General features: G+C 36.0%; 2 protein-coding genes across 6 annotated transcripts in view; both read left to right on the top strand.

Moving 5' to 3' along the window:
• mylka (myosin, light chain kinase a) overlaps window positions 1–17,941 on the top strand; it is a 114,986-nt gene extending 97,045 nt beyond the window's left edge. The window contains 12 exon segments of the mRNA XM_048192919.1: window positions 455–608; window positions 3,580–3,885; window positions 4,005–4,040; window positions 7,470–7,560; window positions 7,843–8,046; window positions 9,396–9,613; window positions 9,888–10,011; window positions 11,959–12,111; window positions 12,336–12,459; window positions 12,645–12,735; window positions 16,533–16,655; window positions 17,042–17,941. Coding sequence (XP_048048876.1) covers window positions 455–608; window positions 3,580–3,885; window positions 4,005–4,040; window positions 7,470–7,560; window positions 7,843–8,046; window positions 9,396–9,613; window positions 9,888–10,011; window positions 11,959–12,111; window positions 12,336–12,459; window positions 12,645–12,735; window positions 16,533–16,655; window positions 17,042–17,283 — 1,866 coding nt within the window. The 3' untranslated portion in view covers window positions 17,284–17,941.
• A 6,916-nt stretch (window positions 17,942–24,857) lies between these two features.
• The window catches only part of fmnl2a (formin-like 2a), a 114,667-nt gene continuing 111,814 nt past the window's right edge, over window positions 24,858–27,710 (top strand). For 4 of the 5 annotated variants that reach the window (XM_048192928.1, XM_048192926.1, XM_048192929.1 and 1 more), the window contains exon 1: window positions 24,859–25,258. In XM_048192928.1, coding sequence (XP_048048885.1) covers window positions 25,145–25,258 — 114 coding nt within the window. In that variant the 5' untranslated portion in view covers window positions 24,859–25,144. Of the gene's footprint in view, window positions 25,259–27,710 lie in introns of all 5 variants that reach the window. The other variant, XM_048192924.1, reaches the window with a different exon arrangement.

Genomic DNA, 27,710 nt, shown 5'->3' on the forward strand with positions numbered 1-27,710 from the left:
TTAATATGGTTTTTGGATTGGGAGTTGCTATGATGCACAAAAATGTGCTCTAGGTAGGCAGCTCACAGCTTTTCCAAAACAGACAATGACCAAACATGGCACTCTGTACATACTTGTATATGTGGTTTATGGGAACTCTCCATAGAGGTAATATTCTATCCCCTATACAGTACCCATAAACCTACCCATCAGAGAAAACTGTCTGCATTTTTTTGAATTTCCAAAAAACACTGTTTAGTATGTTTTTAAGCCATTTGGTTTATGAGGACACAGGAAGTGTCTTGTATACCATGTATACAAGAACACACAAACACACACACAAAATCTTTTTATTACTCCCTTTTCAGTTAGTTGACTTTCCATTTGAAGTTGTTTAAACTGAACACTTGAAGTAGCATACGCCTGAAACAAGCACCCGTGTTCATTTTGGTTGTCTACATCCTCTCTCCCTCAGATTCAGGAAGGTCAGGGCATCTCAGTATTAAGCACAGACAGCAGCAGTCAGCTGACCATCACAGAAGGACAGCAGGAGCACTGCGGCTGCTACACCATCGAGATAAAGAACAGCTACGGCATGAGACAGGCCGCCCTCAACCTCACTATAGTCGGTAAGTGTGAACACTAGTGAACATTTGAACATCTGGCCATATGGAAAACTGAAAACAATATGACAAAAAGGCAGGTTATAAAGCATTTTAGAAAATAAAAATATTTACAGATGACTCTACTACAGTGGGTACGGAAAGTATTCAGACCCCCTTAAATTTTTCACTCTTTGTTATATTGCAGTTATAAAAATCATTTAAGTTAATTTTTTTTCTCATTAATGTACACACAGCACCCCATATTGACAAAAAAACACAGAATTGTTGACATTTTTGCAGATTTATTAAAAAAGAAAAACTGAAATATCACATGGTCCTAAGTATTCAGACCCTTTGCTGTGACACTCATATATTTAACTCAGGTGCTGTCCATTTCTTCTGATCATCCTTGAGATGGTTCTACACCTTCATTTGAGTTCAGCTGTGTTTGATTATACTGATTCGGACTTGATTAGGAAAGCCACACACCTGTCTATGTAAGACCTTACAGCTCACAGTGCATGTCAGAGCAAATGAGAATCATGAGGTCAAAGGAACTGACTGAAGAGCTCAGAGACAGAATTGTGGCAAGGCACAGATCTGGCCAAGGTTACAAAAAAAATTCTGCTGCACTTAAGGTTCCTAAAAGCACAGTGGCCTCCATAATCCTTAAATGGAAGACGTTTGGGATGACCAAAACCCTTCCTAGAGCTGGCTGTCTGGCCAAACTGAGCTATCGGGGGAGAAGAGCCTTGGTGAGAGAGGTAAAGAAGAACCCAAAGATCACCGTGGCTGAGCTCCAGAGATGCAGTCGGGAGATGGGAGAAATTTGTAGAAAGTCAACCATCACTGCAGCCCTCCACCAGTCGGGGCTTTATGGCAGAGTGGCCCGACGGAAGCCTCTCCTCAGTGCAAGACACATGAAAGCCCGCATGGAGTTTGCTAAGATGGTGAGAAATAAGATTCTCTGGTCTGATGAGACCAAGATTGAACTTTTTGGCCTTAATTCTAAGTGTATGTGTGGAGAAAACCAGGCACTGCTCATCACCTGTCCAATACAGTCCCAAAAGTGAAGCATGGTGGTGGCAGCATCATGCTGTGGGGGTGTTTTTCAGCTGCAGGGACAGGACGACCAGTTGCAATCGAGGGAAAGATAAATGCGGCCAAGTACAGGGATATCCTGGACAAAAACCTTCTCCAGAGTGCTTAGGACCTCAGACTGGGTCGAAGGTTTACCTTCCAACAAGACAATGACCCTAAGCACACACCTAAAATAACAAAGGAGTGGCTTCACAACAACTCTGTGACTATTCTTGAGTGGCCCAGCCAGAGCCCTGACTTAAACCCAATTGAGCATCTCTGGAGAGACCTAAAAATGGCTGTCCACCAACGTTTACCATCCAACCTGACAGAACTGGAGAGGATCTGCAAGGAGGAATGGCAGAGGATCCCCAAATCCAGGTGTGAAAAACTTGTTGCACCTTTCCCAAAAAGACTCATGGCTGTATTAGATCAAAATACAGCTTCTACTAAATACTGAGCAAAGGGTCTGAATACTTAGGACCATGTGATATTTCAGTTTTTCTTTTATAATAAATCTGCAAAACTGTCAACAATTCTGTGTTTTTTCTGTCAATATGGGGTGCGGTGTGTACATTAATGAGGAAAAAAAAAATGAACTTAAATGATTTTAGCAAATGGCTGCAATATAACAAAGAGTGAAAAATTTAAGGGGGTCTGAATACTTTCCGTACCCACTGTATATACCAGATATAAAGCTAAAAAATAATGTTGTATGAACCAATTATTTTAAATGCTCTGAAAAAAATCTACAGAGGGGCTTGGAAATTTGAGTCTGGAAAAGAATGGAATTGTGCAATGGAAACTGTGTAGGAAATGCCAACTAAAATAAGGATCCATAAAACACAGGACACATTCTTGTCTGATTCAATAGTTTAATTGAAAGAATAAAGCTTGTTCATGAATCTGACATTGCTCTTGCATTTCAAAGAGGGTGCCGATTTCTCAATGTGTTGTTTTATGTAGTGGAGTAAAAGTATGATATTATGCTTTGTAATTTAGTGAAGTAAAAAATGAAATATATTAATATTCTGATAAAGTTCAGACACTTGAAAAATGTAGTGCAGCAACAAAATAAATATACGCTGTAAGAAAAAAAAATCTGTAAAAAATAAAATTACCAGGACATTTTCTGTTAAGTTTAGGGGCATTTCCTTCAACTCTAAAAAGGAAAATCAGTATATCATAAAATACAGTATATCTTCTGTACAATTTATGGTGTTTCATTATGACGACTGTGGCATAATAAAAGTTCCGCTGCTCATGAGGCGTGTTGCATTCGTCTCTCGTTAACAATCACTCCCACAACACTCGGTCCTGCTCTGCTTCATACTACAGTAATGTTAATGATCTCATCCATGAACATGATTTCTTCCCGAGTCCTATTATGTGAGGTGAAGACCGCATGTCCCAAGATTCTGCGCTCAAACTTGGCGTCATCAAGCTACGCCTTTGTTTGAAAAGGCCTCTAGCAACCTCTAGCGGACAGAAAATCCTACATATTGCATCTTTAATAAATTCTATGAAATGTGAATCAAATAAAATACTTATTTCTAAAGCTACTTTTTGTAATGTCTATTCGATGCTTTTTCGTTTAGAATAATGACTTTAAATGATCTTTTGGGGGTAATTTCTCAGCGAAATCTTGTGTAATAAATTTGCGATTAATTAGAATAATGAATTGGCATATCATGAAATTAATTAGATTTAAAATTTTAATCACTTGACAGCCCTACTTTAAAGACTAAAATAACAATATAATCATAGAACATTATCTGTTGTCTCTGTTACAAAAAACACATTGCTGAGCTGAAATGCTGGCTGTCATTTTGCCCATTAAGTAGTGCACGTAGTTGTTAATCTGACCTCAATTTCAATGTTTCTTCAGCTTTATTCTTAGTCTGTTTCTTCGCAGATAAGCCTGACCCCCCTGCCCGCGTCCCAGCAGCCTCAGACATCCGTAAGTCCAGCCTCACACTGTCCTGGTATGGGCCGACATATGACGGGGGCTGCGCTGTCCATTCCTACAACCTGGAGATATGGAACTCTGTGGACAAGAAGTGGACAGATCTGGCGTCCTGTAACAGCACCTCTTATAACGTACAGAACCTGCTTCCAGACAGACAGTACAAGTTTCGTGTGAGAGCTGTAAATATTTATGGTGTTGGGGAGCCTAGTGCTGAGTGTGAGCCGGTGCAGGTGGGACTGGAGGACGAAGACGGTGAGCGCCACCTAGTGGACATTAATAGTATTGTATTAGGAACAAAGCTTGGATTACACTGTTAACTTTAGTTATTTCAGTTTAAAATGTGTTGTAAAAACAGTCTGTTGATTTTACAGGAAATAAGGAAGATGAAGTCGAGCCCTCAGATGATGGTATGTGTCATTTTTGTTGAATTTTAGAATTGTAATCCTCTGATGTATATTTGGAAAGATGATTTTCTCATGCTAGTAATTACATAGAGGCCGTAAAATGCACATGATTCTCAGTTTTTGCTGTTAGAATGTGCATAGACGGTTTACCTTATACTTCTTAAACTGCATGTACTGATATATTCTGATGATAAGTGTCACTGAATTATTACAGTTTGTCTCAAGCGTTTTGGCTTAATTCTTAAATGTTTTTTTTTTTTTTTTAACACTAAATTCTGATCACAGAACAATTAGTTTCTTGTTCATATCAGCTTCAAATTTCTTATTGTTTTTAGCAAATTGCATGTGTTTTGGCACATGCATGCAAAAGAGTAAGCACTATTGTCTACATTTTGCACAATAACTAAATGCACATGACTTGTTGATCAAAACTGATGAGTTGATTCTCAGTGAAATTGGCAACTCCCCAGACAGCATGTAATCATTGAAACAATGTTGAGTCAGTGTTGATGCGTCAATGCTAATTGCATTGAATTAACATTACAAAGTGATGTTGGTTTAACATCACTTTTGTACCCACAATTAATGTTGAAACAATGGTGAGATTTCAATAAAAAAAATGTATGATAATTTAATTGAATCCATGTTATGAATTAATGTTGGTTTAATATCACTTTTGCATTCGCAATTAATGTGGAAAAAATGGTGCGATTTCAACAAAAAAATCAATGGTAATGACACTGAATCATTGTTACACTATGATTGATTCTACATCACTGCTGTTGAATCAACACTGAAATTATCAAAAAATAATCAATGGTAATTTTCAACTAATTTCTGACTATTTCAAAGTTTGGGGAAAACCTTTTAAAACATAAATAACACCTTTCCAGCAGTTGAGCAGACAGTTTAAAGGGTTAGTTCACCCAAAAATGAAAATTATGTCATTAATGACTCACCCTCATGTCGTTCATCTTCGGAACACAGTTTAAGATATTTTAGATTTAGTCCGAGAGCTTTCTGTCCCTCCATTGAAAAAGTATGTACGGTATACTGTCCATGTCCAGAAAGGTAATAAAAACATCATCAAAGTAGTCCATATGACATCAGTGGGTTATTAGAAGTTTTTGAAGCATCTAAAATACATTTTGGTCCAAAAATAACAAAAACTACGACTTTATTACCTTTCTGGACATGGACAGTGCACCGTACATACATTTTCAATGGAGGGACTGAAAGCTCTCGGACTAAATCTAAACTATCTTAAACTGTGTTCTGAAGATGAACGGAGATTTTATGGGTTTTGAAATGAGGGTGAGTCATTAATGACATAATTTTCATTTTTGGGTGAACTAAACCTTTAACATAATCAATGACAAAGAGACTAAAATAAAATTCTTTAAGAAGAAAGGACAAAAAGGACAAAACAAAAACATTACAACCTTTAAAAAATGACATTCAGAAGTCTTATGCCATCATAAATACAGTTCATTTTCTGTGAAACTACAGTACATCGCATTCAAGTAACAAGTTTTTTTTTTCATGAAAATTTCTTTAAAAGCTGCAGATTCACCTTATGTAGACCATACACTCTAAAAATGCTGGGTTAAAAACAACCCAAGTTGGGTTGAAAATGGACAAACCCAGCGATTGGGTTGTTTTAAATGTTTTCCCAACCTGTTGGGCAGTTTTATTTAACCCAACTATTGTTTAAAAAATTACTGTATGGCTGGTTTAAAATGAACCCAAAATATGTTGGAAATTAAAAATCAGACACATAATACTAGAGGCAACAATAATAATCAAAAGGTGAACATGTATCAATAAGCAATTTGATAAATGTTTATTATTGTTTCATTATTATTCATTAAACCTATTAATAAATGTTCATTTATTAAACATATTAATAAATGTTAATTTCCAAAACACTTTGGGTTCATTTTAAGCAAGAAATACAGTATTTTTTAAACAATAGTTGAGTTCAATAAAACTACCCAGCAGGTTGGGCAAAAACCCAACTGCTGGGTCAAAATAACCCAATCGCTGGGTTCATTTTCAACCCAACATGGGTTGTTTTTAACCCAGCATTTTTTAGAGTGTACTCTGTTTAAATATCACAAAATAGCTAGTCACTGGCCAGTCACTTTCTCAAACAAAAGGTGCAGGTTTTTGTTGTTGTTGTTGTTTTTGTGATCGCGTTTCAGTGGGAATATGTTAATCTGAATGGAGATCAGGTACATTCCTTAAACTTAATGGTGATTCAGGAATATGAATGGTTACCTGATTAAGCAGTAATCAGGCAGCAGTAGTTAAAGAATTAGTTCACTTTAAAATGAAAATTACCCCAAGCTTTACTCACCCTCAAGCCATCCTTGGTGTATATGACTTTCTTCTTTCTGATGAACACAATCGGAGAAATATTAATAAATATCCTGACGCATGCAAGCTTTATAATGGCAGTACGCTTAACCAAACGAGTATGAGCTGAAGAAAGTGTCTCCATCCACATTTATCCATCATAAACATATTCCACATGACTCTGGGGGTTAATAAAGGCCATAAAGGCCATAAAGTGATGCATTTGTGTAAAAAAAAAAAAAAAAAATCCATATTTAAACAAGCTATGAAGTAAAATATCTTCCGTATTCAAATTACGGAAAAAAACAGAACTGGTGTCGCATCAGTTCCGTAAGTTAAATTTAAAAAATTGTAAATAAATCCAGTTCCAATTTTTGGAATGGGTTTTGATTTCAGGCTGTACGACAAATAAAGTAATTATTTCAAAAGGGTTTGATGATTTACTATAGGCGATGAATATGGAGTTTGCCCAGCACTATCACTACTATTTTATAACATGGAAGAAAGTCACAACACTATACAGTGCATTTATTTTTGTAGAAATGTGTTACACGTAAACTGAAAATTCACAGTTGCTTTGCCATGGAAGAGCAGCAGAAAGATATATAAGAATGTGTGGTGGTGGTAGTGTGAGTGGAAGACATGATAGAGTGTGTAAAACATTTCTACAAAAATGTACTGTATACTGTAAATACAAATTTTCTTTTTTTCTTTTTGTGTACTACAGTATTGACTTTTCTTAGTAATTTTTACCTACTGTATCTAAAAAGCTACACAAAAGATACACCAGAGCATTCGGCTAGACAAAACTAGGTTTTGGAAAATGAATGAAATGTTTTGTGTGAGTAACTACATTTTGCAGATATGCTAAAGAGTTTCCAGACAACAGTTGTGACAATTGAGCTTACTGTTTTAAAAAATGTGCCAACACGAAAAAACTGTAAAGGAAGCATATCTACTGAGGTTTTTCAAAGTTTCATTTTCAGTTTTTTCAAAAAGTGTTAAATATTGCAACATGACTGATTATAGACGATCCAGAATAATAGGAATCTATTTCCTGTCTTTTCACAACAGAAACAGAGAAGGAACCAGACTACAGAGATGTGACGATCAAGTCAGATGTAAAAGTGAAGGACCTGTATGATGTGGAAGAACGAATGGGCTCGTGAGTATGACAGTAGATCAATAAAATGAGTTAATAATTTGAGATTATTGTACAATAAAGGAACCTGCAACAACATTAATCATTTATATATATATATATATATATATATATATATATATATATATATATTATATATATATATATTTTTTTTTTTTTTTTTTTTTTTTTTTTTTTTTTTTTTTTTTTTTTTTACTTAAAATTAAAAGAAAAGCAGCATTTTGTGTTGATCAGAAAGTTTGAGTCGTCAGTCTTTATTTATTTTTTCTTTATTTTTCTTTTCAGAGGAAAATTTGGGACTGTTTTCAAACTGATAGAAAAGTCCACTAAAAAGGTTTGGGCGGGGAAATTCATAAAAGCATATTCTGCCAAAGAAAAAGAAAACGTCAGACAGGAAATTGCAATTATGAATGACCTGCATCACCCAAAGCTTGTGCAGTGTATCGACGCTTTTGAGGCAAAGACAGACATCGTAATGGTGCTGGAGATGTAAGTAGATATGAGTTTTATGAGCTTTAGGTCTGGTTTCTCAGACAGGGCTTAAAGGTGCCATAGAACGTCTTTTCAAAAGATGTAATATAAGTCTAAGGTGTCCCCTGAATGTGTTTGTGAAGTTTCAGCTCAAAATACCCCATAGATTTTTTTTTTATTAATTTTTTTAACTGCCTATTTTGGGGCATCATTAACTATGCACCGATTCAGGCTGCGGCCCCTTTAAATCTCTCGCACCCTGCCCTCCCGAGCTCTCGACTGTAAGTGCAGTTATACAGTGCATAAACAAAGTTCACACAGCTAATATAACCCTCAAATGGATCTTTACAAGATGTTCGTCATTCATGCTGCATGCATGCATCGATTCCTGTGAGTATAGTATTTATTTGGATGTTTACATTTGATTCTGAATGAGTTTGATAGTGCTCCATGGCTAACGGCTAATGCTACACTGTTGGAGAGATTTATAAAGAATGAAGTTGTGTTTATGAATTATACAGACTTCAAGTGTTTAAAAATGAAAATAACGACAGTCTTGTCTCTGTGAATACAGTAAGAAACGATGGTAACTTTAACCACATTTAACAGTACATTAGCAACATGCTAACGAAACATTTAGAAAGACAATTTACAAATATCACTAAAAATATCATGTAATCATGGATCATGTCAGTTTTTATTGCTCCATCTGCCATTTTTCGCTATTGTTCTTGCTTGCTTACCTAGTCTGATGATTCAGCTGTGCACAGATCCAGATGTTAATACTGGCTGCCCTTGTATAATGCCTCAATCATGGGCTGGCATATGCAAATATTGGGGTCATACATATTAATGATCCCGACTGTTACGTAACAGTCCGTGTTATGTTGAGATTCACCTGTTTTCCGGAGGTCTTTTAAACAAATGAGATTTATATAAGAAGGAGGAAGCAATGGAGTTTGAAACTCAACGTATGTCTTTTCCATGTACTGAACTCTTGTTATTCAACTATGCCGAGGTAAATTCAATTTTTGATTCTAGGGCACCTTTAAATTAAGCCAAGATTAGGCCTTAGATTAAGACATTTAAGTAGCTTTTATAAATGTGCCTTAGAAAAAATAACATTGCTGATGTGCATTTTGAGACAAAACAATGGCAGTGACATATTTTAAGATATGCCAGTGCAAGTTGCTTTTATTTAAAAGTGACAAGAATAAGTTATAATCCTTTGAAAATGTCTGACTAATCTATTGATTATCGGCAGATGCCCTTTCTTTTGTTTTGTTTTACATGGATAAACTCTTATAGAGTTTGAGACTTTTAGTTGAACATGTCTGGTGTATTGGCTGAAATTCGTTGTTCTTCAGGATCTCTGGAGGGGAACTGTTTGAGCGGATAATAGATGAGGACTTTGAGCTGACAGAGAGAGAGGTGATCAAATACATGCTTCAGATTGTGGATGGAGTAAATTTCATCCATAAGAAAGGCATTGTCCACCTGGACCTGAAACCTGAGAACATCATGTGTGTCAATAAGACCGGCAGCAAAATCAAACTAATTGACTTTGGACTGGCACGCAGACTTGGTAATTGCATTTTAATTTTTTATTTGTTTATTTTATTAAAGTTCTAACATATTATTATAAATTTAATTATTATCAGGAAAAAATTATATTCAGACTTCAATTTATATAGGACTTACTGATGATAATCCACGGTCAGTATAGAATTTTGACATTTTCCAATGCTTTTCACTTTCACAATTTCAACTGAGAAACAATTTAAGTCATGTGTTTATTTTAAAAAATATTGTTTTAAAGTTGAATCATTAATTGTTTTGTGTCTTATGTTTGGCTGTAGAGACTGCTGGATCTCTGAAAGTCCTTTTTGGCACCCCAGAGTTTGTGGCTCCAGAGGTGATTAATTATGAGGCCATCAGTTACGCTACAGACATGTGGAGTATAGGAGTTATCTGCTACATCCTGTGAGTACACAAGTCAAGTCACCCTTGTTTTATACAATACAGATTGTTTCAAAGCAGCTTCATAGTAATAAACAGGCAAATAATGATCAATGATGCAAACTTCATCAAATATGAGAAAATCAAATTTTGCTGTAAAGCAGCTCTACATAAGACAATAGCTTTATTCATTTCACATTCATTCTGAAGAGAAATTACCTTGATGACCAATTCATTTTTTTCCCATTTTCTGTGCTGATCTAGATCTAGGTGTAAAATCTGCAGAATTATATGGAATAAATGTAAACTTGCGCTACACTCTTATTGGTTAAATTATCCAAACAATTTAATAAATAATTATATATGGTAGCCTTTCAATTCATCCAGGGTGTTTCCTTGCCTATGATCCAAATTTGTAGAGCCTCATAATTGACGTGTTCCAATTTTGTGGAAATCAAGTACTTTATGATTCTATAAAAGAGTCTATTACAGAAAAAAATATACTTTAAAAGAATATACTGATGTACTCAATGTAATGTTTTCAGACACTTAATAGCATTTAATTGCAACTATTGTAAATAAAAATGTATTATAGTTTCAATTTATATTAAATGCAATTAGCTGAACCCACTTAAGGACTTTAAAAAAGTACATCTTTATATGTAATCTCATAGTTACTTCTATTGTCTTTGAAATGTGTTCAAAGTGTATCGTCAAATGTACTGACAAGCATTTGTGTTAAACTAAAATAATCATTAATGCCATTTCTATGAAAACTATAAACATTTGTAATTACACATTTGTAATGATAAAGTTGGAATTTAGTACATTGAATATATTAACTATAAATGTAATATCAAAAAGCACACTGAATTATAATCAAGTATGTTTTAGTATGTTAGTCAACAGATCAAAATAATTGTACTTCTTTAAATTATGACAGAAGATTATTAAAACCTAATGATTTAAAATGTACTTTTTTACATTTAAAAAAAAAAAAATTGACATTATTACAAAGTGCACCTTTCAAATGTGTACTTTTGTTAAGAAACAGTCATAAAAGCATAGTCTCTTTTAGTACACGTATGTGGCCTTTTATTTCATTAATATATATTTTTTTTAAATATACTTTTAAAGGTACACTATGCAACTTTTTATTTGTTGTGGAAAATGTATGTAATTGAGTGAGTACATTATGAATCCATCTTCCAAAATATGTTTTTGTCTTATCATGAATCACTACATCACTTTATATTCGGACTATTTTAGACTGAGCGGGACAATAACCACTGCGGAGTATCCCATTACCTGCATGACTCGTCATATACATAAACAGAGAAGTAGCTCCGGCTACAATGTTCTTCCACAAGACACATGCAGTTTAATTTATTAACCGCTAGAGTGCCAAAAGTTACATAGTGTACCTTTTAAGATTTGAAGTGTATATTCAATACAATTAAACACACTTCTTTTCTGTAGGGATGATCATCCCACTATTGTTGTTGGGAAAAATGTGTGAGATTTGTTTGCATAATAGTCTTTCCTGTTTGAAATGGAAAACACTTCAGCAAGGTGTTTGCATTTTTACTTTTGGAAACAGAGGAATACTATAGTCCCTCATGAAACCTAGTCTGTTTTATTTTTATAGTTTGTTTTCTAAGCTGTCTGTCAGAGTTTTATGAGTTTATATAGTATGTGTGATAAGAGTATCTGTGCTAACAGAAAGATGGAGCTGTAGATTATCTTGTGTTTCTCTGTGATCTCCTCAGTTCCCCAATGTTTATCTGGGCATCGAGCAGCAAGCAAAAGGCCTTTTAGTATAATTGTAAAAATGTCTACCTTCAGGTCATGGTACACAATATTTCAAGATGAACCCTTACTGGACTAAAGCAGCTTACTTTTTCCCTTTTTTTTAGTGTGACGATATTATAGCTCCACTTACTTTCTTTCATTGTTTCTTGTTGTATTTAGCGTCAGTGGTTTGTCTCCCTTCATGGGGGACAATGATAATGAGACGCTGTCTAATGTGACCTCAGCGACGTGGGACTTTGAAGACGAGGCATTTGATGAGATCTCAGACGAGGCCAAAGACTTTATCAGTAACCTGCTGAAGAAAGACATGAAGTGAGTGCACATCTCTGCTTCACTTTCACTTTTCCTTATTCAGAAAATACTTGAAAGTATATATTTGTTGCCTTATATGGTGAGTCATTTTAAATGTCTGATTTACTTGATTTCCTCTGTCTTGCATCATGCATCTGTGCACTCTGAGATTCAGTTCTTTGTCAGAGACTATACATTTTCTTTTTCACATACACATTATTATATCTGTGTTTTTTTGTCTTCAGAGCTCGTCTGACCTGCGATCAGTGTTTCCAACACCCATGGCTCAAACAGGACACCACCATCATGGAGGCCAAGAAACTTTCTAAAGAGAGGATGAAGAAGTATATTCTGAGAAGAAAGTGGCAGGTGAGGATCTAGAATGATCATAATGTGACATAAAATGTTGGTTTTCTCCTTGTTTCTTGTATTATTGAAAGTCTGATTACAATGAGCTGAAGATCTTCTCGCAGTGTGTTTGTTATCATATAGTTCTGTTACTGATGTGTTGGTGAATAAAGTGATAACTGATAGTTTTGCACTCTCTTCTCCAGAAAACAGGGCACGCGGTACGAGCTATCGGTCGACTGTCTAACATGGCGTTGATGGCAGGCGTTCACGCCAAAAAGGGTTCTCCCACTGAAGGTACAACTTATTCTGTATGACCAACCCTTAAATAAAAGTCTAGTATTGACTCAGTGAATTGTTTTAAAGAGGACATATTATGCTTTTTCACATCTTACATTTTTTAGTGTGTAATGTTGCTGTTTGAGCATGAAAACAGAGTGCAAAGTTACAAAGCACAAAGTCATTCCAGTGGGAGTTTCTAATTCAGCATATCAGTGCACACTGTTTCTGAAGTCCTGAAAACGCATCGACTTGAGTTTTCATTCTGGGAACAAACACATCACAATATTCCCCATTTAAATATTCCCACCCAAGGCATAATCAAATTAAAGGGGCGGGGCCTGGTTGAGTTGCATTAGTAGTGTGTTGTCGCCATGTACAAGAGAAGCTGTTTTTCCTCCCCGAATCTAATGCAGTTATGGTAACGGCCGTGACATTTCCAAAACACGCTCAAAGCGGTTGACCAATCACAACACACTGGTCCAGGTGACCAATCAGAGCACACTGTGCTTTTCAGGAGGAGGGGCTTCATAGAGACAGGATCTAAACAGGTGTGTGTTTCACGTACAACGATGTAACTTGTAGATTAAAGGATTAGTTCACATTCAAATTTTCCTGATAATTTACTCACCTCCATGTCATCCAAGATGTCCATGTCCTTCTTTCTTCAGTCGAAAAGAAATTAAGGTTTTTGATGAAAACATTCCAGGATTATTCTCCTTATAGTGGACTTCAATGATCTCCAAACGGTTGAAGGTCAAAATTACAGTTTCAGTGCAGCTTCAAAGGGCTTTAAACGATACCAGACGAGGAATAAGGGTCTTATCTAGAGAACAATCGGTTATTTTTGAAAAAAATTTAAATGTATATGCTTTATATAAACAAATGATCGCCTTCCAAGTGCTTCCGCCAAAAACCGCACTTTCGTATTCTTCAAAAAGCTTACGCTGTATGTCCTACACCTTCCCTATTCTACTTACGGAACGAACGCAGCGCCAGTTCCAGTTCCATTATTGTTTTAGACTTATAATCTGTGACCGGTGATTTGTTTTGCTCTCTCCTCTGCACCTCCACATTCATCATTACATTGTGCATCAGGTCAAAGGACACTCTTTCGTGGCAAATTGACTTGTGCATTCTGCATACGGCCATCCGCTGAAAGCTAGTTATTTGAATTTATAAAGTTTTAAATATGGATATTTTTCAAGAATGCATCACTTCGCTTCAGAAGGCTTTTATTAACCTATATGGATTACTTTTTTATGGATGGATGCATTATTTTTTACTTCAAAACACGGCCCCCCATTCACAAGCGTTATAAACCTTGGAGGACTAAGGATATTTTTAAATGTATCTCTGTGTTTGTCTAAACGAAGATAGTCATATACACCCAGGATGGCTTGAGGGTGAGTAAATCATGGGATAATTTTCATTTTTGGGTGAACTATCCCTTTAATTACGTTATGCACGGGTGGAGAAGTAATAACTTCTACTGATTAATCTATTTGAGATCTCTGCTGTAACGAATATGGCACCTAATGACTACTTCACTGTTTTTGTTCCATGTCATTTTGATTTATTTTTTATGTTTGATTCATAGCGGGTTCCCTTATATATCATATGCTCCGAGTTCTCTTGTGCAATTTACACACATGTACACCCTTCAAAAACAGTGTTGATTGTTAACATGCTAAAATACAGGTGCTGGTCATATAATTAGAATATCATCAAAAAGTTGATTTATTTCACTAATTCCATTCAAAAAGTGAAACTTGTATATTATATTCATTCATTACACACAGACTGATATATTTCAAATGTTTATTTCTTTTAATTTTGATGATTATAACTGACAACTAAGGAAAATCCCAAATTCAGTATCTCAGAAAATTAGAATATTGTGAAAAGGTTCAATATTGAAGACACCTGGTGCCACACTCTAATCAGCTAATTAACTCAAAACACCTGCAAAGGCCTTTAAATGGTCTCTCAGTCTAGTTCTGTAGGCTACACAATCATGGGGAAGACTGCTGACTTGACAATTGTACAAAAGACGACCATTGACACCTTGCACAAGGAGGACAAGACACAAAAGATCACTGCAAAAGCTGGCTGTTCACAGAGCTCTGTGTCCAAGTACATTAATAGAGAGGCGAAGGAAAGGAAAAGATGTGGTAGAAAAAAGTGTACAAGCAATAGGGATAACTGCACCCTGGAGAGGATTGTGAAACAAAACCCATTCAAAAATGTGGGGGAGATTCACAAAGAATGGACTGCAGCTGGAGTCAGTGCTTCAAGAACCACTACGCACAGACGTATGCAAGACATGGGTTTCAGCTGTCGCATTCCTTGTGTCAAGCCACTCTTGAACAACAGACAGCGTCAGAAGCGGCTAAAGACAAAAAGGACTGGATTGCTGCTGAGTGGTCCAAAGTTATGTTCTCTGATGAAAGTAAATTTTGCATTTCCTTTGGAAATCAGGGTCCAAGAGTCTGGAGGAAGAGAGGAGAGGCACACAATCCACGTTGCTTGATGTCCATTGTAAAGTTTCCACAGTCAGTGATGGTTTGGGGTGCCATGTCATCTGCTAGTGTTGGTCCACTGTGTTTTCTGAGGTCCAAGGTCAACGCAGCCGTATACCAGGAAGTTTTAGAGCACTTCATGCTTCCTGCTGCTGACCAATTTTATGGAGATGCAGATTTCATTTTCCAACAGGACTTGGCACCTGCACACAATGCCAAAGCTACCAGTACATGGTTTAAGGACCATGGTATTCCTGTTATTAATTGGCAAAACTCGTCTGACCTTAACCCCATAGAAAATTTATGGGGGTATTGTGAAGAGGAAGATGCGATATGCCAGACCCTGAAGGCCACTATCAGAGCAACTTGGGCTCTCATAACACCTGAGCAGTGCCACAGACTGATCGACTCCATGCCACGCTGCATTGCTGCAGTAATTCAGGCAAAAGGAGCCCCAACTAAGCATTGAGTGCTGTACATGCTCATACTTTTCATGTTCATACTTTTCAGTTGGCCAAGATTTCTAAAAATCCTTTCTTTGTATTGGTCTTAAGTAATATTCTAATTTTCTGAGATACTGAATTTGGGATTTTTCCTTAGTTGTCAGTTATAATCATCAAAATTAAAAGAAATAAACATTTGAAATATATCAGTCTGTGTGTAATGATTGAATATAATATACAAGTTTCACTTTTTGAATGGAATTAGTGAAATAAATCAACTTTTTGATGATATTTTAATTGTATGACCAGCTGTAGAATGTATTTAGTGTTTATTGCTTATTGCTCCCGAAAGCATGATCTATTTAAGTCCACATGTAATTTAACAAGAAACTATGCATATAACCACAGCTCGAGAGCTGCAGTTACAACCACGTAAGTTTGCGAATGTTCATTGGAACTATGGTTTTGGGAAATGGCAAATCGTTGAACTGTGTTGATAACGACGGAATATGCAACTATACAATGTTTTCCGGAAACGCACCCCAGAGAGTTACTGGCAGACTGGGAAGAGAGGTGCTGCAACAATGTAAAATATTTTAAAAAATAATAATAATAAAACTACCCCCCCCCCCCCCCCCCCCCAAACATTCAAGCATGAAAACCTATTCTTGTAGAGTACACAAACTTTGTAAAAGGGCATAATAAGTCCTCTTTAACTCAATATGCCCTTGTGGTAAAGAAGTGTGTGTATTTATTTATTACTGAATTCATACAAATGAGTTAGTAAATGTTCATTTAAAGCCTTTAACATTTTTTTGTCCAAAATCTTCCTGTTTATCTGTCATAACAGAGGATAAACCATTTTCTGTTGAATTGGAGGAGCAGACTCTAATGAAACCCACGTTCAGCACTGTTATTAAAGACGTCGAGGTGGTGGAGGGCAGCGCTGCTCGATTCGACTGCAAAATTGAAGGTAAAATGATATGGTTACATACTGCTAAAACAATCTATGGATAAAATATGGTGCATTGATTAAATGTGGCTTTAAAGATGACTTAATACAGTGTTGAAATGTTTACCAACAACCCACAGCCACATTTACTGTTCCATAAATATTATGAATAGTATTTATTTATGAAACTTAAGATGATATTCAGGTAATGGCAAAGTTAAATGTTCAGCATCATTACTCCAGTCTTCAGTGTCACATGATCCTTCAGAAATCATTCTAATATGCTGATTTGCTGCTCAAGATTCTTATTATTATTAAGTTAGTAATAAGGTAGTAATTAGGATCTTTTAGTATTCATGCATTTTGTGTCAAATTACTACACTATTATTTTTATTATGTACAAACAGGTTATCCTGACCCAGAGGTGGTGTGGTTTAAGGACGACCAGCCGATAAAAGAGACGCGCCATTTTCAGATTGATTACGACGAAGATGGAAACTGCAGTCTGGTCATTTCTGAGGTCAACGGTGATGATGACGCAAAGTACACCTGCAAGGCCATGAACAGCGTCGGGGAGGCCGTCTGCACCGCCGAACTCATCGTAGAGGTGATGGGAGGAGAGGAGGAGGAAGAGGAAGAAGAAGAATAGAAGACACCCTCTTTTGCCATGTTTTTTTTGTTTGTTTTTTTCTTTGTCACTTGGTGCTTTTATTCTCACTGACTTTTGGACTTCCAGATGATGACAATGATGATGAGGATAAGACCTCGGATCACCATTTGCTGCATTTGCTTTATTGCACTTCCAATTTGTTCTTTTTGTATTTATGCAACAGCCAAAGTCAGATATCAGATTTGTTTATCACATGGCTTTAATGATACTCACATTCCATTGGTTGCTTTTTTTTCTTTCATATTTTACTCTTCAAGTAGGGTTTTTTCCCCAACCAAACCAACCTAATCACATGTGTGTTTGTGTGATCGCTCCAGACCGTTTGAATTAAGCAGCACTTCCTGTCTTTTAGGACAGCTTTAAGCACTGTAAACTCATGTAAGGTTGTGTGTTTTCATTTGGAAACATTTTCCTCTTTTTCATCAACTGTCACAGTAGCAGAACTCAACAACAGATATTTGGAGACACATTTTAAATCTATGTTTATTTTATTAGGAACGTCTGTAGATTATATTTCTTTAATGTGTTTACATACAGTATATACGCGTTTGATAATGTGCAGATTGCATTGTAATGAGAACACTACAAATGTAGTTATTCACTTTTAAAGAATAAATTTTGATCACAAACAATTGTACATTTGTGCTCACTCAAAAAACAACTTGTCTAGTCATTGAAAGTTATTAAAGATACACTATGTAACTTTTGGCCCTCTAGCATTACAAAAACAAAACTGCATGCATTTTGCGGGAGAACTGTTTTGGTCGCTCTTTGGCTTATGTGACTGCGGATGAATATTGTTGTCCTACTGTGCCCATAAAACATTTATTACTAGGAAGAGACTGACTAGCTGAAGATGTTACTGTAGCTTCACCCATTAATAGACACAGTACCAGTGTTGCCAACCGCGGAACTGACCCTTCGCCAGGAGTTTGATTGACAGGCGAATCTAACCAATCATAACACAGAATCTGCCATTTTGTCCGACAAAGCAGTCAGGGAAGTTAGCAGATTAATGTAGGTGGATTTGAACTTGAAAAAAAGGTGTGTACTGACGTCTTTCCGTGATTAAAACAAGATTACTTAATTTCCTTATGATGTTCATTCATGTTTATTTGATGCTATAAATGAACTAGTAGGAAGAGATGATCAGTCTGCCTAAGAACATGATGTGTGGCATGAGCGGCATGGCTTGTCGGACATAGCAACAGTAACTAAAGGGGGTGGGTCTTTGCGAACGGTCAATTGGGCTACTTTTACACTGTTGCCGCGGGTTGTTTTTCATGTCCGCGGGTTGAATCGACCCAAAATAATGCAATATTTAGTCCCTGGAATGCGAATTTTACCAGGGGAGCCCCGCCAAAAAAGCACATTTTACCCCCGGAATGCGATTTTTACCATGGGACTCCCCTGAAATGCGATTGGGCTAGTTTTGAGGAGCAATCGGGCGGGTTTTGTTGTGAAAACTTGGCAACCCTTCACGATACTTCCTTGAAAATTTCAGCACAACGCTAAAACAACCATAAATGACCCTTCATAATAGATAACACTTTACAGTGAATTCTGTTAGAGAGATACATAAGGCAGTTTATCTGTTCAATAAAATACCTTACATAATAAAACAGCAGCATCTCCACGTAACTTTGACAACATTTCAAATCCCTCAGTTCTCGCTATCTCCGAAAAGCGAGCTCTGTCGTGTTCTCGTTTTGACAGCAGACTTTTTTTTTTTTTAACTCCCATAGACTCACTGCCTTGAGTCTGCGCATAGTGAACTTGGAGCCTGAGTCTGCGTAGTGAGCGTGAAGTGGAGCTGTGCTATCAAGCAGTGTTGCCAAGTCTGTGGTTTTCCCGTGGAATTGGGCTACTTTTACACTGTTGCCACGGGTTGTTTTTCATGTCCGCGGGTTGAATCGACCCAAAATAACGCGATATTTAGTCCCTGGAATGCGAATATTACCAGGGGAGCCCCACCAAAAAAGCTAATTTTACCCCCGAAATGCGATTTTTACCGTGGGACCCTCCTGAAATGCGATTGGGCTAGTTTTGGCCTAGTTTTGAGGAGCAATTTGGCGGGTTTTGTTGTGAAAACCTGGCAACCCTGTTATCAAGGTCCTGCCCACACTCCTGCAGAATCGGTTAAGAAAGCAGAACAACTCATGTGTCTGTGTGAAATAAACAGTTCTGGAAATGTAGATATTAAAGTTAAAGCTCCAATCTCCTCCCGAAAATCCAGAAAAAAGTCAGTTGGTGCTTCAGTGACGACTTCAGTCAGAGAAGCTATCAATCTCAGCTGTCAGTCATGACCTAAAAACCTGCGTTTTTAAACTTATTTAAAGGACGAACACTTTAAAGGTGCTATAGAGGATGTTTTGTTTTATACATTTTTGCAATATTACTTGAAACTGTCTTTACTAACTGATAAAAGACTATTTATTAGGTGCACTGAAAGGAATAATATTAGGCTTGTTTGAGATGCGCCTAGCCTCGCCTGAAGTTCAGCCGAGAGTAGGCGGCTGCAGTGAGGGGAGGAGTGAAAAAAGTGCAGGCAAGATGGACATTTCTCTGTTCTCATAGTGGATCAGACACCTACGAGATCAAAGGCGGATATCGCGGGATTCACACTCGTACGCTGTGTTGCTGATAAAATGGATGTAATTTAAGTTCTGTTGCTTTTATATGAAAATAAACAATGAACAATACACCCAAAGTACGTGTTTATTTCCATTCAAAAGATGTGCTTATCACTCATTTTAACTTTAATTACAGACATGTTTTATATTGTATCGCATAACCCACAGAGAGATCGCAGTGTCATAGAGTTTGGGAATATTCGCACATTATTTTTACACATAAAAACATGGTTTTAGAGTTTTAAAATCAAACGTTTTAAAAGAGATCAATACATCACGGTTGTTTACACCAATAAGCATTAAGATGTGTCGTCAGCAAGTCGTTTCCCGTCGTGCTTTTGGTCAGCGCAGCCGGTGGAGAGCAACTGCGCTCGACTGCAGAATCCGACACGTCCGCCTCGCCATCGCGAGAGGTTTTTGACATGTCGGCATGATGACAGAGCAAGGCGGCCCACCCTCGAACACATTTCTAACCCGCATGCATCTTGCTGTGATCACCGGTGATCGGTTCTGCACAGAATTTACTCATTTCAAACAAGCCTATTAATATACATCATCTGTGCACGAGGTAGGGCCTAAAAAACATCAGCCAATAGTTTGTGTAATCATCACACAAACGATTGGTCCTCTGGCTTGTCAATCACTGCCATTACGTTCCTTGTGAGAGACGTGCACGCTCCAGTAACTTTCCACACTCCACAGGCGCTGCATGCAATGTTTTTGTCAGGAGTAACAACTGCAGATTATGAGTTACCTGCGGTGAGTCCGACATAATGAATCCACTAACAGACACAGCGAATGCCGGTGGTAAACAAACACTCGTGTGCCAATACTCGTGCACGAGTTTTGGGAGGCGTTGCCTCGAAATGAGCTGTGAAAGAGGGGGGTTGTTCTTACACATGCGCTCATTTCAAAAACTCAGTCTTTGGTTTCTCAGTCGTCGAAAACATCCTCTGTAGCACTTTTAACTAACATCAGCGTGATAAAAAAAACAACAACAAAAAAACTGCCTAAAATGAAATAAACCATCTTTGGAAAAAAAATATTTGACGTGTAATTTGACTGTTTAGTTTGTCTAACGTCCGGCGGGGTTTATGGCCATACTGCATCCTGCCACCTGGGGGCGATCGAGACGCTTTGGCTTCACTTTTCAGGACTCGTGTGGCACGCACGCTTGATTATTTCCCGGAGGTTCAAGATTTAGCGTGCTCCATGTCAACCTTTCTCCTCGTTGTGTGACAGTGACAACTAACCTCTGCTACTCCGACACCATACACTCGTCAAAATAGCCAGAGAAACTATTCTCTATTTACAGATATGATGAGACACGCACAGGCGAGTGACGTATGTAGGCCTACGCAGTTTCTCTCGAAAATCATCCCCACAGATCTAAAATATAAACACACAATAGGCTTAGCATAGTGAATCAGGGTAATACATTTTGTAAGAAGGATATTAACTCATTATTTAAGTTTTGTTAATTTTTAACAAAATTAAGTTGCTACACAAGGAAAATATAAAATGTACAATAAGTAAAATGAAATAAAGTAAAAAATCAACTGGTATCTTTTTGGTTACATAAGAAATAGACCCTTACATGTAAAATAAGATTTATTTATTTATGATAATTTCATATTACTTAATAGGATTGGAAACATCCTGAAATGTAGTTAGTGGCATTAAATTGATTAATCTCTGTCTCAAATCTCGTTTCTCGTTGTCTAGTGGAAAACAAGTAAAAACTGGCAACTGAATTACTCTCTTCACTAGATGGCGCTGTGGTGTCACAACTAGGTCTTTTACACTTTCCCCATTTGTCATCTCAAGATAATCTATTTTGACATACAACAATTCTGCATTACATAAAACATTACATTTGCACTTTTTATAAGACTAAATGAGAATTTGTTAAAACATTTATCACATGTCTTGGATTAAAGATCTAATTATGGCCTTGATCAACCAAAGTGGATTTGGTAGGCTATAATGTGTGCTTGCTAATAACATTGTCCGTGTTTGGAAAAACAAGTTGGACTTTTAACCCAACAAGTTAGCTATAACTTTCTTCAGAACTCATTTGTAGTGTAAAAATTCCAGTATGATGGTGACATCAGTATTGGGAACAACAAAAATAAATGAATGAATTAATGTTTTTTTTTTACTAAAAGTTTACTAATTGACAAACCATGTATAAACCCAGTATTGAGAGGACCTGTAACTAACACAACATATGAGCACAAATGAGTTCAACTCAACTATGGGTCATAGTAAAATCATGATTTGAAACGTGTGGCATCACTCTGCCACTCAGCACAATGTCGTCTCTGTGTCCTGTCCCTGTATGATACAGAGTTTAAGAACATTGCTTCCTTCATCTGGCTCTCAGACAAATTTAGCTACATCTGTCCCGCAACAGAGATTTTATTCTTCCTCCTTTATTTTTGGCATTTTATAAGTCCTTGTAGTGCACTTGGGCCTCTGAGGGTCTCTCTCAGCGTCTTAGGTTTCAGCAGCTGTGGACTGCCTGTGTCTCTTTTCTCTTTTGTATGAAGTCTAGTCTATCCTGCCGCAGTTGGAGTTCACAAGTATTCATTAACACTCATGTGTCTTAAAGTGCATAAAGTATTTAACCCTTATAAGGTCTTTGGGGTCTTTTTTCATACCCCAAACGACGTTTGCTAAAATAAAAAAAATAAAAAATGCTCTCTTTGTCCAAATGACATGACACTTTGTACAGTTGTTAACACTTTCTAGATCTACAAATAAAAAAATTAAAAAAAAAATAAAAATAAAAAAAATGGAGTGATATCTTGTTTTTATGTTAATGTTGAAAAAAAAAAAAAAGTCACACTCAGGGTCTTTGGGGTCTCCAGAGACCCCAGGCAACAAAATGTAATTTTGTAACAAAATAATTGTTTTTTAAAAAAACAAATTTAATTTTACTCTGTTTATTAATGTTTTTACTCCAAATTTGTGCAGTTCTTGGAGGATTTATCATATCTTTTAAATGTATATAAATAAATAAATAAATAAAAATTTTGTTGAGTAGGTTTTTATACAAAAACAGCTTTTTATATAAAATTCACTTTATAAAATTTCCACATTTCTAACTTTCATTCATGGGGATAACATGGATAATTTGACATGGTATAGTGTTGGTAAAGATGGTAAAGATTTTTGCCCATCTTTTGAAAAATCACTTTTACCAGTAGATGGCTCCAGAGCTCCACTATTTGCTATGTGCTATTTGACTAAGTGAAAAACATCTTTTCACAAGTTTTTTTTCAGTTGGATTTATATTTAAATATTATGAAATCACAATTATGACAATAAAAACTACTTTTTTAGCATTTTTTTTTTTTTTTTTTGAAAAAAAAATGTTTTTCAAAAATGTTGATTTTGAGGATGAATTCTGTCCATTTTCTAAGTGGGGTCTCATCATAATGTAACAATATTGAAAAAATGTTTTTTTATTACAAAAAATACTAAACTTTGACAAAAAGTAGCTTTTATTGTTATAAATTTCATAATATTTAGATATGAATTCAACTGAAAAAAAACTTGTGAAAAGATGTCTTTTAGTCAGTCAAATAGCACATAGCAAATAGTGGAGCTCTGCAGCCATCTACTGGTAAAAGTTACTTTTAAAACTGCATTTTCCAAAAGATGGACAAAAATCTTACAATAAACCATGTCAAATTATCCATGTTATCCCCATGAATAAAATTTAGAAATGTGGGTCTTTTATAAAGTGAATTTTACATAAAAAGCTGTTTTTGTATAAAAACCTATTTAAAAATATATATTTTTTTATTTATTTATATAAATTTAAAAAATATGATAAATCCTCCAAAAACTGCGCATATGAGGAGTCAAAACATTAATAAACAGACTCAAATTACATTGGGTTAATGTATGAATGTGGCTGATGATGGAGATTTCCCAGCATTTAACCTTACAGTACCAGTATGACACACAGTGCCATCATTGTTGAGATGGAGATGACTGTAATGATGAAAGGATTGTAAAGACTGTTGTAAAGTAGCTGGCAAATGATGTATCTGTCTATGAGTGCTAGTGTTGACCAAATTCACTTTCAACAGATGTGTGTTTAAATGTACAGGCTTTCTCTTCTGGGAGACAGATCAACATCCCTGGGTATTTAGCATTACTGTACAAAATAAAGGAGCAATTGACAAGATATGAAGACATAACTATGAAAAATATAGTCACAGTTGCCTTTGTTTTGTTTTGTTTACAACAAATATTTTTGGGGGGTCAAGATCTCTGACATAGCAGTAACTACTCTCAACGAAAAATTATTTCCAATACACTGTAAAAAATAATTGTTGGGTTAACTTAAAAAAGTAAGTTACATGGTTGCCTTAAAATTTTAAGTTCATTGAAATAAAAAAATTGAGTTAATATAATGAAGGTGATTGGTTTAATCAACAGAATCTCATCTGAACAACATTAAGTTGATTTTACAATATAACAAAATGTGATAAATCATGAAAATATTTGTTTACAGTGTGGCTCAAAACGTAAAAACAGAGAGTTGTGAATTGACAAAGAATATGCCGTTATAAAACAAAATAAGATGTGTGAGTTTTAATTATTTATGTAACTTTTCAATAATTCCCCCTGAGACATTCTTTTCAGACTTGTTTGTTATTGTTCGCTGAAAAAAAAAAGTAAACTAGCAAAATGTTTTTTATTGAATTGTATTCATTTTATCTGTGTATGTTTTAAAGGGAAAATAAATTATTAATCTAAAGGATTGTTGACAATATTTTTGGGACTATCAGCGTATCTGGCTTTCAGTCAACCAGCTACGCCTACCAAAGGACGTCATGTTTTATTCATGAGCACAGTCTTCTTCTTAGTAGGATTGGTAAATCCGCGTGCGGGGAGGAGTTGAAGCGACTGCGCCTGTAGTTGTCCGTTGAAGTGCGTTTCCGAGCCTGAATCATGAAGAACACAAGATCTCACTGGGAGTGGTGCGGACATTGTGCAATATGCGAATAGGACACGTTTTTTGCGTTTTTGTTGCCCTTGTGAAGTTATAATGCAGCTGCTCACAGACCCTGCTGCTGACCTCCATGAAGTGTTCAAGCTCAGATAAAGTCGGACAGACAGTGAAAACGGATACTGGACACATACAGGACAAACCCGCAGAATAAGAGTGTGATTGTACTGGAGGAGAGATGGGGAACGCAGGGAGTATGAACCAACACACTGACCCCCGAGGACACCACATGCCCCTCAAACTGCCCATGCCCGAGCCGGCGGAGCTGGAGGAGAGATTTGCGCTCGTGCTGGTCTGTAATAATTATTTTTCGATTATCAGCCGAACAACCAGAAAGAAAAAAATGTGCACTTTAAGTTTTTAATTTCCTTATTTCTATTCTATTCTATTCTATTCTATTCTATTCTATTCTATTCTAAACTTGGTAGTAGTTATTCTTTATGTACTTTCAAATGTATATGGATCCGTTTTAAGAGATGAATACGTTGCCGTTTTACTTTTGCTGAGATTCTGTTCTTTTCTATTCTATTCAACTCGGTAGTAATTGTTCTTTTATTTATCTACTTTCAAGTGTATATGAATCTATTTTGTAAACATATAAGTGATGCTTTGCTGTTTTACTGTTGCTGCGATCCTATTCTATAGACATGAGATGCTTACTTTGGCGTTTTACCTCTGCTGCAATTCTATTCTATTCTATTAACTTGATAGTAGTTGTTTTTATTTATTTATTTACAAATCAAAAGTATATGGATCCGTTTTGTAGACATATAGAGATGTTTTCTTTGCCATTGTACTGTTTGCTGTTATTCTATTCTATTCTAAACTTGGTAGTAGTTTTATTATTTATTTACTTTAAAAATGTATCTGTTTTGTAGACAAGAAATGCTTACTTTGCTGTTTTACCTTTGCTTCTATTCTATTCTATTCTATTCTATTCTATTTACTTGGGAGTAGTTGTTTATTTATTTACAATCAAAAGTATATGGATCTGTTTTGTGGACATATAGAGATGTTTACTTTGTGATTGTACTGTTTGCTGTTATTCTATTCTATTCTATTCTATTCTATTCTATTCTATTCCAAACTTAGTAGTAGTTGTTCTTTATCTACTTTAAATGTATATGGATCTATTTTGTAGACATATAAGAGATGCTTTGCTGTTTTACTGTTGCTGCGATTCTATTCTATTCTATAGACATGAAATGCTTACTTTGTCATTATACTTGTGCTGCAATTCTATTCTATTATATTCTATACTAAACTTTGTAGTAGTTTATTTACTTTCAAAAGTATCTGTTTTGTAGACATAAGAGGTGCGTACTTTGCCATTTTACTTTCGATTCTATTCTGTTCTATTCTATTCTATTCTATTTACTTGGTTGTAGTTTCTTATTTATTTATGATCAAAAGTATATGGATCTGTTTTGTAGACATATAGAGATGTTTACTTTGTACTGTTTGCTGTTATTCTATTCTATTCTAACTTTATGGTAGTTGTTTTTTTTTTTTATTTACATTCCTTTTGTAAATGAATTTTGTTGAAGTTTATTAGTTATACAGTGACTGGCCATGGACAGTTCCATGGTAGAGTGATGGTATCAGATAATACAACAGTACTTGAATTTAATGATCATATTTACATGTCAAAGTATTATTTTCTGGCACTTCAAAGACTTCCATGGCACTACAATGATACAATTTCCAAAAAGCTGTGGTACTTTTTGTTTGTGTGGGGATGTTTGAGATTCATGTGTGTCTGTCTGGGTTACTTTGAAAGATGTTCAGCAACCTATTGTAAATAACTTCATCTGGGATGATAGAGCAAAAGCTACTGTGTTTATTATTATTTCAGTTTAATGTCATTTTCTTTATAAATGTGTTAAAATGGCCGTGTCATTGGGGCTGAAAGTGCTTCTGAGGGACTCCTTGAGTAAAATCTTTTTTTAAAGATATTTTGCCCTGAGAGGTCTAGATGCGTTGTCTCTCTTCTGTCTTGGGAACGTTTGTGTATCACACACTTCATCCACTGCTTTCCAGAGAATCAGACACCCATATGTCTAATGCAAATTAGCTTGTTATTTAATATTAAGTATTAAATGGCTATTGTCAAGACAGATTACAGCTTTGTGTGATCATTTGTTTAAACTCTCTTTGTCTTGAGCAGCTGTTTCCAAACATACTCACCTACTTCTGTTTAGCTTAATGCTGACTTAAACATGGCACAGGAAATGATGTCATGAAGTTGGAATCTACAGTCCTTTGACTGAAGAATGCAAGGAATGTATTAGATTAGTATTCAGCTACCTGAAGTGTGCTGTGCAGAGTTCTGGCCGTCTTCTAGGCCCGGTTTTATGGGGACATATAAATGTAGGTCAGAGCTAATGCTTCACTAAACACTAGACAAGCCCTTTCAATTAACGCACTCTCACACTCACTATTCAGAGAGCTGCAGGTTTCTTCAAGGAAAGCAGCTAGTGGCAGAATGGGGGAGCTCGGTCAGTTTCTAAGAAAACTGAGTTGGTTTGGTCTCTTTCTTTCACAGAGCCTCAGGCTGTGGTTATTTTACCAATTGTGGAAGCCAAACGAGTAGTTTCCATTCAGTATCCTTAAGGAGAAAACTCTCTCTCGGTCTCTGTTCGATCACCTTCTCTCTCTGAGTCGGTAACTTGTTGTCTTTTTTTGTGTGGTCGTTTAATAGTAGTCACAGTGTTCTTGTTGTGGTAATTGCTTCGAGTCACAGG

The sequence above is a fragment of the Megalobrama amblycephala genome, linkage group LG6 (genome assembly GCF_018812025.1).
Source record: "Megalobrama amblycephala isolate DHTTF-2021 linkage group LG6, ASM1881202v1, whole genome shotgun sequence".
Classification (NCBI taxonomy): domain Eukaryota; kingdom Metazoa; phylum Chordata; class Actinopteri; order Cypriniformes; family Xenocyprididae; genus Megalobrama; species Megalobrama amblycephala.